General features: G+C 36.5%; 1 protein-coding gene and 1 long non-coding RNA gene across 4 annotated transcripts in view; one reads left to right on the top strand and one right to left on the bottom strand.

Annotated features, from left to right (window-relative positions):
* Positions 1–7,898, bottom strand: part of LOC148215131 (uncharacterized) — a 34,079-nt gene extending 26,181 nt beyond the window's left edge. The window contains exon 1 of one of the 3 annotated variants that reach the window (XR_015796789.1): positions 7,764–7,898. This is a non-coding gene — a long non-coding RNA (uncharacterized LOC148215131). The other 2 variants (XR_015796788.1, XR_015796790.1) reach the window with 2 other exon arrangements.
* Positions 7,899–8,124: 226 nt separating this feature from the next.
* The window catches only part of PAXBP1 (PAX3 and PAX7 binding protein 1), a 31,493-nt gene continuing 26,977 nt past the window's right edge, over positions 8,125–12,640 (top strand). The window contains exon 1 of the mRNA XM_007424520.4: positions 8,125–8,590. Within this exon, the coding sequence (XP_007424582.2) occupies positions 8,128–8,590 (463 nt within the window). The 5' untranslated portion in view covers positions 8,125–8,127. The remainder of the gene's footprint in view (positions 8,591–12,640) is intronic.

Here is a 12,640-nt window from a genome sequence, read left to right as displayed (position 1 = left end):
GAGTTTATTAACGTGTTACATGAAATAATTGTTTGAGGACTTAAAAAAAATTGATCTTACTGCTTTTAATTTGTTCAGTAAACTATCTAGCTGAACATATCTAAGAAAATATTTTAAAAACAACAAAGCTAAAAATCAAGGTCCCTTTCAACTATATGATTCTAAGATACTTTTCTTTTCATTCCAGTAATCAAGTAATATTCTTTGAGATATTACTATTATTGTTTGCAATCCTAAACTCAGTAAAAAGTGGATGATTAAATTTCCAATTATTCCCACTAAGTTTTCTCCCTTTTATTATGTTAATCTTCATACATTATATTGTTTTGATACAATGATATTTGTACAGTATTAATTAAAATTACTGACATTCTGTTGTTTAGATAACTTAGAGTATTGGAAATAAAGAAATATCCTATCAATATTAATTACAATTTAGGATATTGATATTACAAGCATAAAATTATTTGACTTTTTCATACAAAATTGAGTATAATATTAGAAAAAACTGCTGCAGATTACATGAAAGCATTTGTTGTACAATGAAGGTTTCAGTCTTGAGCTGATTACTTAGTACTGAAATCTCCACTGTATAATTCCTATGGAGGTGTGTGTGTGTGTATACCATGTTAATAAAAGGGAAAAAATACAGTAGATAAGCAATATAAATTTAACAAGAATTAAAATACTGAAAAAGAATTTTTAAAAAAGAAAAGGAAACAAAAAAAAAAGGACTATTGGGTTTCTAACTTCCCCCCTTTTGTATATCTGTTAATTTAGAATATTGTAGACATTTAAGCTCCCTTAGAAGCCATACTGTAAGTGATTATATTTGCCATCTGGGTGATGTATTGTATGTATAGGAACCATTCTTGCTTAAATTTGGTTAAACTTCTATTGTGTATATATACTGTTAATTTTGCCTTTGCTGCATATTCTCCAAGTTTACGTTCCCAATCAGATATTGTCAGTATTGTATCTTTCTTCCAATGTTGAGTCAAATTTATTCTTGCTGCTGTAAGCATGTATCTCATTAAATTATAATGTTTCTTGTTGATTTCTTCTGAGATTATACCTAGTAAGAAAAGTTGTGGTTTCATTTCAAGTTTAAATTCCAAAATTTTCTGTATTGTACTATGTATATCTTTCCAATCCTTTGGGGATTTTTACATGTCCATCACATGTGATAAAATGTTCCTTTTGTTTCACGGCATTTCCAGCATTTGTTACTGTATGATTTGTCTATCTTAGATACTGATGGAGTTGTATATCATTTGTGGAACATTTTGTACCAATTTTCCTTTAAGTTATAATTTGTGTAAATTTTATAGATTTAATCCATAATTCTTCCCTTTCTTGGTTTGTAACTGTTTCTTTAAAAATTTGCATTCATTTTATCACAATTTCATATATTAGGTTTTCTTTTTTTATATAATATTTTTATTAAAGTTTACAATTACAAAGATAGAAACCTAATACAAACTAAGAAAAATATAAAAAATAAAAAGTGCAAAGAAAAAATAAAATTTAAAAAATTTGAAAAGAAAAAATAGTAAAGAAGAAAAGAAAAAAGATACATAAAGAAATGATTTCCCCCTTCATCACAGCAAGTACAAGCAATTTCAATAACTTATCACCTCTGATACCACAACAAAAGACCGTATATTAAGTTCTCAATTGCCATTTTTAAAATATTTTTAATAATATCCATCACTTAGTGATTTATCTTGGGTTGTTTGTGAGATTTATCTACATTAAATGAAATTGGTCTCAGTTAGACAAAGATTTTATTTATGTTGCGTAAAATACAAAAATATTTCCAAAGGCAACTTCTAACTGATATATGGTCTTGGAAGTTAGGCATTTTACAGTTTCAAAAACTTTTGTATGATTGCTAGATCTCTTATTTCACGCTATTCCATGAACAAGAAATAGCAGAATAATCAGCAAGTGAGATTCTGCTGCCCCCTAGTAATAAAAAAATAAATTCCAAAGGTTATTAAAGAAGCAGTGAAAAGATTATAATATGAACAAGAAACAGCAATTTATTCATTAAAAAAAAGAACCTTAAAATAAAACTGTACTTTCTATTGCATTTAATATTGGGTAAAGTGGCAAAATAAATAATAATGAATGTGTTTGATTTTTCAAAGAAAATCATCAGAGCATAACGTATCTGTAAATTATTCCCTCTGAGAGTTTTATCTTCAGATAGAATTGTGACTATTCTTTATCTTCTTTTTTCTGTTTCTTTTGCTAGCATGCCAGCTGTAACTTACAACAATGACTCATGGCCTTACCAGCATGCAATTAGATAACAGCAATGCACTTGACCCTGTTTCTTCTTATTGTATTGCACACACTCTTCTTAAGTACCTCCTTCCTACTGCTTTCAACCTATTTTTATGTTTCTCCTAATATACCCAATTCTCACTTCCATTTAACAAGGTAAGCAGAGACACTCTCTTACACACAGTCATCTTTGTTTTTTCAGCTTTCATTCCTTACAAAAGACCTTTTATTTTCAACAACCATTTTGCCAGCATTTGCAAGTTTAAATATTTCTCTATCCATTTTCTTGTCTTTAATAAAGATTCTACCAAGATACATAGGTATAACTAGAAATTGCTCACTCTATTTTTCTTGATTTGTATTGTGTGAATGAGATTGCATAATGCATCAAGGATCAACTATTTTTCTCCTCATTGCATTAATTTTCAGATCCATACTCCTTGATGCATCGTACAATCTAATATTTGCTGCAAACCATTGAGATTCAACTCCAAATTTGTGCAATTGTGATACAAGTGATACACCATAGAAGTAAGGTATGTGTGGCAATAAATTGATTGCTTAGCAAATGGTTCAACAATGAACAATTATGGGTTACGTTCCTTATCATCAGTTTACAAAAAGAATACTCCTTCATGCCTCAAAAGTCATTGCAAACTTTGTAAAATCTAATAGTTGCCCCAAATAATTTCAGTTTTCAGCCAAAAGCATGGCATCATCTGCATACATAAGTATTATACATTCACAACCTCAACCAATACACATCTGGTATCCCTTATACAGGTAGTCCTTGCTTAATATGGTAATTGGGACTGACAACTGTTGCTAAGTAACATGATCGTAAAATGCGATGTCACAGGACCACACCAATTTATGATGGCACTTGTGGCAGTTCCAGTTGCTGTTGTTAAGTGAATTTCACAAGGTCGTTAAGTGTGACATCATGTGATTGCCATTTGGATCTCCTGCCAGCTTCCCCATTGACTTTGCTTGTCAGAAGCCGGCAGTGAGGGTCGTAACTGGTGATCAAATGTTGTGGAAGGTTGTTACCTTCATACTGTGAACCAGTTGCCAAGTGTCAAAATTGCAATCATATGACCACAGGGACGCTACAACAACCACAGCTACGAGGACTGGTCATAAGTCTCCTTGTTCAGCAGTGTTGTTACTTTGAACGGTCACTGAACAAGTGGCTGTTAAGTGAGGACTACCTGTACATTTATCCATAAATACATTACATAATCTAAGGAACATCACCCATCCATGTTCACTTTGAAATAATCTGCTAGGCAGTCAAGTTATTCTCATGCATGCCTTAATTCTGTGATCACTCCTATTACATTCACCAACCAAACTTCAGCTCTGTATTTGTACAAATCATTTTGTAATTTGTGTGTGCAGTATTCACTTTATCTGATTTTTTTCCCTAAATCTATAACATACAATAAATGTTCTTTCTGACATTTATGCATTTCTTAATAATCTGCTGAAGAACAAAAACCTGGCTTGCACAACCTATATTCAGTATAAAGCCATACTGCATTTCCAAAATTTTGGTTATTATCACTTCTCATACCCTTTTGTTAGAAGGATAAGACTCCTTCCTTTTCTCTGTACATTCCTAAGCCAGGAATTTAATAGAAATCATCAGACAATCAGCAGAGACTCAAAATATGTTTATTTGCCCAAAGTTGTCAAGTTGCTTTGACACACACACACTTCTCTTTGTTTCCCTTTTTATAGGGTTCTGAAATTTATAAATTTAGCCAATCATTATCAATGGAATGGAATGTGTCAGCTTATTACAATAGCTTTTGCTCTGTAAGCATGAACATCTTCCTCCTACCATGAACATAAAACAGAAGTTTCCTTATCTCAAAGTTACGGTAAACTTCCTTATTTATGGTTAACCAGAAGTCTCTTTATCTACAGCTAAAACAAATGGACATTTTATCATTCCTATACATACGTTTTTCTATACATAAGATATATGTCTTCCTTTGCTACATGATATATTTACTTGTTTATTCAGGAACCAGCTACTGATAGGAACTAGCATTATTATCTTCTATACAATGTTTCTTTATTGTAAACATATTCTAACACTTTCAATCAGAATTTTGCCAAATACCTTTCCAAGTCCATCTAACAAAACTCATTTTTTGCATTCACCTTATTATTTTCCTTTTGTATATAGGACCAATGATAACATTCTTCCACATATAAGGCATGTTTACACTCTTTATACATGTTAAATAAATTGCACAGTCCTCTAAGTAAACCAGTCATGTTTTAATATTTCTTCATATATGCCATCTATATCTGCAGCTTTATTACTTTTCAAGATTCCTACAGCCTTTAGGACTTCCTTCTTCTTTTTTTCTTGGATGTTAGCATTTGTAATATTCATTTCGGTTCCACTCTTTGACATACCATTATCATCTCCATACAGATCTCTAAAATAACCTTTCCAGCATTTTCTCAGTTCATTTTCATCTCAAACCATGTTACTATTTTTATTTTTAATTCCTTCACTCTGCTTGATATTCCTTGTTTAGCATTTTCTTTCCTTTTTAATCTTAAAACCATTCTTTTCTCTCTTTGTTTACATGATTTGCATTTTTATCTTTTGGTATATATTCTACAATATTTTTCATGCACATTTTAAAGCAATGTTCCTTTTTATGTATTTTCTCATCTATAACCTCTTTCATTTCATAATTCCACTACACATTCTTTTTCAGATTTTCCATTAACATAACTTCACACACCTGTGACACTATGCAACAATTTTTTTATTCTGTTTCAAGCCACTTCCATAGCCTCTTTATTTTCATTTTCCATTCATTCTAATGGGAGATCAATTTTTTTTAGAAGACTCATACTTTCTCTTTCAGCACTTATTCTATTTTACTTTTGGTTTTTTTTTCACTTTCTGCCTTTTCTTTCCATTTTTTTTTCAAGAACCACTCTTGATATTACCAAATAACAGTCTGTCCCACATTCAGAACCTTCTATCACCTTTGAATTTTTCATTAATTCTCTCAATCTTTTTCACAAATAATTAACGCAGTCATGCTTTTATATTCATTCCTTTGCCATGGTGTATTCATAAACCATGTATAGAAACAAGTGGATATTTTTCCTAAGTATTCAGCAAACAAATACAATTATCATTCATTTTGGGATCTCAAAACATTCATTTTTTCTGTACTCTTTCATCGTGTACATAGCCATCCATTCATAGCACCTAACAGAATAACTTGCTGAAATTAAAACGTGTTTGGCACTGCTAAATTAGCTTAGTGTTTGTAGATATACATTTGTGACTGGGACCCATTTTCTCATATGTTTCTATATTCCACATTAAAATAATGTGGAATAATAAACTTGGGAGATGCCTGATTGGTATATAGGAGGACAGGCAGACTAAAGAGCCAATGTGGAGTATCAAAATTACAGAACTCCACAAGAATGCCAGATCCATTCCCTTCAGACTGCGTTGCTCTTTTGTTTGATGTTCTCCCTCTGACTGGCAACCCTAACCAAAAGAGAAAGTTAATCTGCTTATCTATGACTGCTGTACCCTCACATCTGGACAACAGAGTCTGGCAGGCAGTCACAACACAGGCAATGTGAGGACTGGCAGTGCAAACAGTCAAAGTTGTGATGACATTGTTTCGTACCAATACAATGAGAGTTGGATACGACTTTATCAGCAGTGGAGAGATGCCCAGAGACTGGATTTGCAAAACATTCTAGCCTAAATGGGGTCAACTAGTTTGTGATTCAATGTGTTATGCATACCCAGCCAGTGTGGTTGGCTGATGATTCAATATGTTACAGGAACACAGTTAAATGATTAAAATGGTTCAAATAACCAGAGATTGTGCAGAGTTGAATAAGGCAGTACAATGGACTGTAACTTACTGTATGTGAAGTTGTTTTTAAATATTCCTTTAAATGAAAACAAACTCTTTACCTGATATTCAAGAATGATTACTCTATGAAAAAGACAAAAGTGTGTTCCCCATCATTTGTAGCTAAACAATTCTATCATCTCACATTTTTTACCACAGACAAAGGACTTTCAGACAGCAGAGTCCACTGCTTCACAAGCTGGTGAAAAGAGGAACAAGTGCTTTTGAATACCATTCCCAAAGGCCCAGCGAACAGGTTCACACAGCAGCATTGCAAGCTCCAGTTTCACCCAATCTTTGTAATGGAAAAGATTGGTGGAGTAAGTATTGTACAGTGGATTACTGTATGCAGATTTCCTATTATTGACTGAAAGCACAACAATGCTTCTGTATTATTTAACTTGTTCAAAATACCATAGTAGACTAGGTTATCAGGCTTGGTCATACCCATGCCAAGTGAGGTTTTTCCTGCTAACATTAAGGACACAATACCAGTCAGTTTTGGCACACATTAGGCAGCATGACAGAAACACAACTAAGCCTATTTTTACCCCAAGTGTGCTCACACTATACTGTGCAATCTAAAAACTCTTTGCATGGTAAGATGCTGTTGCTCACATCCCAACTGGGAGAGACATACAGTGCACTGACCTATACAAGATACCCCAAAATTGCAGAATCTAATACAAATTGTACTAGTCCTGAAACACAAGAGCCAATTAGGTGGAGTGGTTAAGGCACCGGGCTAGACCATTTCTAGTCCTGTCTGGGGCATAAAGCCAACTGTGTGACTTTAAAGAAGGCAATGGCAAGACACTTCTGAAAATGTCGCTGAGAAAAGTACATGGACTTGTCCAGGAGGTAACTAGGAATCAAGACTGACTCAAAGGCACTCCCCCACAAAAGTCCTGAAACACAAGGAGGTGTATAATAAAATTTTAATATAACAGATTGTTCAAAAGGGCAGATGTCATTAATTCTGAAATTAGATCATTTATATTACAAAATTGATGTACATAGCAACTTTTGCAGTAAAAACTTGATTTAACAGATAAACCCTCGATTTAATGGACATGACTCTCTTAAATGAGAATGAAGTCCAACCCAAATTCTATCAGTTCTAACAGAAGTCCAAGGTTTTAGTGTTCTAGCATACTCCAAAAAGAAGGAGTAATTATTATTGCTTACTATTTTGTTCCCAGCGATTTGCAAAATCCCTTGTTGCTTACCCGGAAAGGAATAGGCATGTACTATAATTATTTAGCACATTAAACGAAACGATATTGCGAAAACCTCCGTCGTTTTCTTCATTTCGTTACAATGTAAGACGAGTGATTGATCACAAGTGCAACTTCGCCACCCTTCGAAACAGCGGCGTCCGCCGCATCCCGTTTCGTTAATCTGACGCCCCCGCCGCCCCCCCGTTCCACTTTAGAAATTCTAACGCCTTTCTTTCGAACATTTCTGTACATTGATCATTTTCCCGCCCTTCCACATCCGTTGCCAAGGGATCACTCACGTCACAGGCCTTCCTCTAATTTCCCCACCTACGTTTTTTTTCAGTCCCAAAATGGCCGACTTCTTCAACCACCATCCCGGCGGTGACTGTTGCCTCAGTCTATGGTATAGCGAGGCGCTCTATCCACAAGGCGAACTCGACGGTACAGTCCTGTCGGATGTTCTTCCTCTGTCCATGACGGCAGAGGAAAAGAGTCAACTGGCGGCGTACAGTAGAGGGCGCTGTGATGACTTCTGGGCGGTGACGATGCTCTTGCTGCAGCGGCGGGGAGCGAGCGAGGAGTGAGTCGCGGCGTGCGCGCTCTTGGAGCCGTTGCGGTAGTTGCTTTTTCGCGCTTACCTTTCCCCGCTTCTTCTTCAAAGCTTCCCGCAGCGGCGGCGGTTTGGTCGAAGAAGAATGTTCCGCAAGGCGCGGCGCGTGAACGTGCGGAAGCGGAACGAGTCTGAGGACGACGACGAAGAGCGAGATGAAGCGTTACCGTCGCAGCCGCCGCCGCCAGGAGGTGATGGGCCTGCGGCGGAGACTGATCTGCCAGCCCCTAAGCCACCGCTGCTGCCGCTTCCGACAGGCTGCGTTCCTCTCGTCTCCTCCTCCGGCGGAGGGTTCGCTTTTAGCAATGCTGAGGTGGTGGGCCGGGGCGGCTCCGGTTTGCCGGCCCCAGACTTGCAGCCGCCGCCACCCCCGCTTGCGCTCGTCCCGCCGCCGCCGCCGCCTTCGCAGCAGCTGCCACTGGGAAACAACGGGCACGTGTCTGCTGTTTCTAAGCCGAAGGAGCGGAAAAAGGGCAAAGAATCGGTTGCCGTGTCTGGTGTGCCCCGCGGAAGCCTCAGTCTGCTCAGCTTCCAGGACGAGGAAGAGGGTAAGCACGCGTGAGCCGGCTTATTTTTTAGGAGCTCCTGTCTCCCTCTTTTTCCCGGGGCCTAGTGCTTCATTTCTCTCCCCCACCTCCACCCCGTATACGAGCACTTGTGCTGGTCACATTAAAGCTCGATGAACCCATTACTCAGAGGTATTAGGCTTCTCCAAATAGGCCGCCTCAATTCCTGAGTTTTTCCTTCCTGCTTATTTGAAACTCGGTCTCTTTGACAAGCTAAGTTTTTTCTTCCTTAGAAGCACTCCCGTTTAGAAAAAAGCACGATTGGTACAAGTGTTTTTCAGACTTGGCAACTTTAAGGTGTGTGGACTTCCAACTCCCAGAATTTCTCAGCCAGCATGTTGGCTGGAGAATTCTGGGACTTGAAATCCACACATCTTAAAATTGCCAAGTTTGAAAAACACTGATCTATATGGATTTTCCTTCTCCAGGCCGGTGCCTTCTAAACATGTTGAGCTCTAACTCATATCGCTCCTAATAGCATGGCTATTACACATAGTCCCCTACTTACGAACAGGTTACGTTCCAAGAGGATGTTTGTAAGTCCGTTTTGTTCGTAAGTCCAACCAAGTAAAAAGTAAAGAAAGCAGGAGGCAGGGCAGCGGTGCAGGGAGAGGAGCCCTATCTTCTGCTGCCAGTGCATCACCAGATGAGGCAGGAGAGGGGTGGTAACAGAAGAGAGGAGAGCGAAGGATGAGCCAGTGGGGTGTAGCACACACTGTTGTCGGGCGTGGCAGGAGACCCCCCCCACCCTCTGCCACTGCCCCCTCTCCTGCCTCATCCAGCAATGGAGCACACTGCAAACTAATCCTTTCCCTCCTCCTCCTGGCTTCCAGTTCCAACTTCCGGCCTGACTTCCAGGTCCATCTTGTTCATATGGTGAAAGTTCGCAAGTAGGGAACTGTTCAGCATATTTATGTGTTTAGCAAAATTTGGGATTTATTATGCCTCAGATTTATGAGAATTTTTTGCACATGTGTGAAAAACATATGCTTGAGATCCAAAATATCTTGATTAAATACTGCAGTTATCATTGAAGTGCCAATGGTGGGAATGGAAGAAGGATAAGAATCATATGTTATATTCTCAAAGAAGACTGAAATTTATCACAAATATTTGAGATGTTTTGGACTTCTGGGGAAGAAATGGCGAAATGAAAAGCAGGGCTGATGACAGCAGTGGAATGAAGAGTTGAAGAGTAGATCAACTCTTTGTAATTCCTGCCTGGGCAAGGAGAGGACTTGAGATTGCCCACAAGTGCTCCAGACAGTTGCTCCTTGTGAGGAGACCGTAAGACAGTGGTTTCCAGTGGGTTTAGCGCTCTGGGAGATAAGGGATTAGCCATCTTGCTCAAACCATGGTTGCCATTTTTAAGGACACTGAGTTTGCATATTTCCTTTTCTAACTTGCCTTCAGAAAGTGCTTATTAACTGCTTTTTAGCTATTAGGAACCTTTGGATCAACAAGTTTGAAAACCTTGGGTGAGTTTCCTTCAATCCTTAGTGAAAGAAGTTTTAAATACAAGTTTAAGTACTTAAAAAATATATTTTTTTTTGAATAAACAGCAAGAGGGTGATTAGAACTTTGATTTTGGAAAGATACAAACAAACCAGGTGGATTTGAAATAAGATTTTGGAATTAATTATAAGAATACTTCCCATGGGAAAATGCTTTTGTTTTGAATTCTTTTTTTAAAAAAATGGTAGAATGAGACTTTGAAGGTTAAGCACTAGAGGGAACCAAAAAGAACTAAAATTACAATTAAAGGAGAAGAACACTTAAATTTGACTTACTAATACAGAATGAAGAAAAATATTTTAACATTGGACCTGTTGAAGGATATTTTTGAACAATGGACTCAGAAGTTAATTTTAAGAGTGTCTGCTTCTATAGACAGACTGTTTTTAAAAGATGTTATAGAAGAGGAACAAGTTTTACCTGACAAGATTGAGACTGATCTGAAAGTGGATTTAAAAATGACAGGCTACAAGAATGATATGGAAAAAGATGCTACACTGAACATACAAAAGAAATCAGCTGATGTCTTAATAATTAAAAGGGATATACAAAAGACAAACAAGGGTGTGACCTGGATAATTTTCCTATATTGGATTTACAAAAGAGGCTTGTTAAAGCTTTGAAGAATGTTGTGAGAAGGGACAAAGAAAAAATTAAATGAAATCAAGTTCTAGGACATTATTTGAAGGGACTAATGATCAAGATAGTTAAAAGTAAAAGGAAAGAATATAAAGTTGGTTTATCTGATCAAGGTTAAAGTAGGTATGTTATTATCTCTAGTACTTTTGCTGATCAGGACTGAAAGAAGGCTTTAAGGATTTGTTTATAGATGAAAGATGGGATATGGGAAGAAGAGATCATTTGTTGTATTTTAAGAGAAGGTGATTACTAAAATTGTTTATACGTGATGAAGGGGGAAGTCATTTCTTTATATATTTCTTTTTCTTTATACTTATTTTTTTTCTTTTATATTTTTTCTTTTCTGCACTATTTTTTATTTTTCTTTAGTTTGTGTTAATTTTTATCTTTGCAGTTGTAACTTTTAATAAAATTACCATTACAACAAATATTTGAGATATTTTAATGTTTTATTAATATTTAATATTCTAAAAAAATCTAATATTTTAGTTATTTTATACCAGGTACAGTACAGGTGGTCCTCATTTAACAATCACTCGTTCAGCGACCATTGAAAGTTATGATGCTGAACAAGTGGTAGTTACGATCGGTCCATTTATTTATTTATCATATTTATATAGCTGCCCATCTCACACAAAGTGACTCTTTGTGGTCCTTGTACCTTGTACCATCGCAGTATCCCCACAGTCATGTGATTACGATCCAGAATGACATCACAGTGTCCCATAGTCATGTGATCATGATATGTGACCTTCCCTGCCAGCTTCCAACAAGCAAAGTCAATGGAGAGCCAGTAGGAAGTCACAGTCATGTGAGGTCCTTATTGGACCCATGCAGTCCTCGCTTAACAACAGCAACTAGCACAGTCACATTTTTGACTTACAACTGTGTTGCTTAATGATAGAGTTTCCGGTCCCAATTAGCATTGTTAAGTGAGGACTACCTGTAAAGTCCTGCAAATACAATATTGCTATAGTTTGACATATATCATTTTTAATTGCTCCTATTGCTGTTTCTTTTCTTCATCATGTGTTTTAAAGAGTGAAAAAGTTTTGATTAACCATGCTATACTAATATCTGCTAGAGCAGATAACAGTATGTACCCAACCTAACTGCTGCTGGATTGTCTGTGTTACACACTATGGAAAACTCTATGGATAATGTGCCAGTGTAGAGAATGCATTAGGTAATATAACTTTCTGTAGCAAAGATATGTGTCACAATGAAAATATAATTTATCTTTCTAGACCTATCATCTAGATAGCCAATTCAAAGATTTTTTTACTGCCATTATAACATATTTATTTCATTATATAGCATATTTGTCGACATCAGAAAGTAATATGATGCTAAATGTAAATTCAGTGGAGCAAATATTCAACTATAATATTTCACAAGCTAAAAGATAAATCACATTAAGTACTGTTGATTTATTTACAAAAAATATTTTCTCCTAAATAATTCCTGTGAATTTGTGTATGCTTATGTTCCCTGAGAAGAATTTGAAAATGAACAAATGCATAGAAAGTGTACATGTCTGCAGATAGAATACTGAAAATATGGGTGTATCTGAAGATTAGTTCTGTTAAAGATGCTCTTTGCTTTGCTTTTGTAAAGTCTGTTCAGGGCTTTTCTTTCCACTTCACTCCCTTTGTCTCATCTGCATGCACATTTTGTTCACCGTCTTTCTTCCTTCCATTCCTAATATGGCTAGCCTTTCTTCTTTCCCCATCTCTATTTTTTCCTTTTTTTTTTTTTTGCTATTTCTGCTGAAAGGAAGGGGAATGCATGTGTGTGTGTGAGAGTTTGGGTGTTTCTTTGTATGAGAGTGTTAAAATGTCTGAGAGAGAAAGGTTGGTATATATACCAGCCCTCCCC

This window comes from Python bivittatus, unplaced genomic scaffold, assembly GCF_059951505.1.
Source record: "Python bivittatus isolate LINGU-HERP-01145 unplaced genomic scaffold, Pbiv_v1 ctg000350_np1212, whole genome shotgun sequence".
Taxonomy (NCBI): domain Eukaryota; kingdom Metazoa; phylum Chordata; class Lepidosauria; order Squamata; family Pythonidae; genus Python; species Python bivittatus.
The sequence above is the reverse complement of the archived record's forward strand: the minus strand, read 5'-3'. Positions and strand labels throughout refer to the sequence as shown.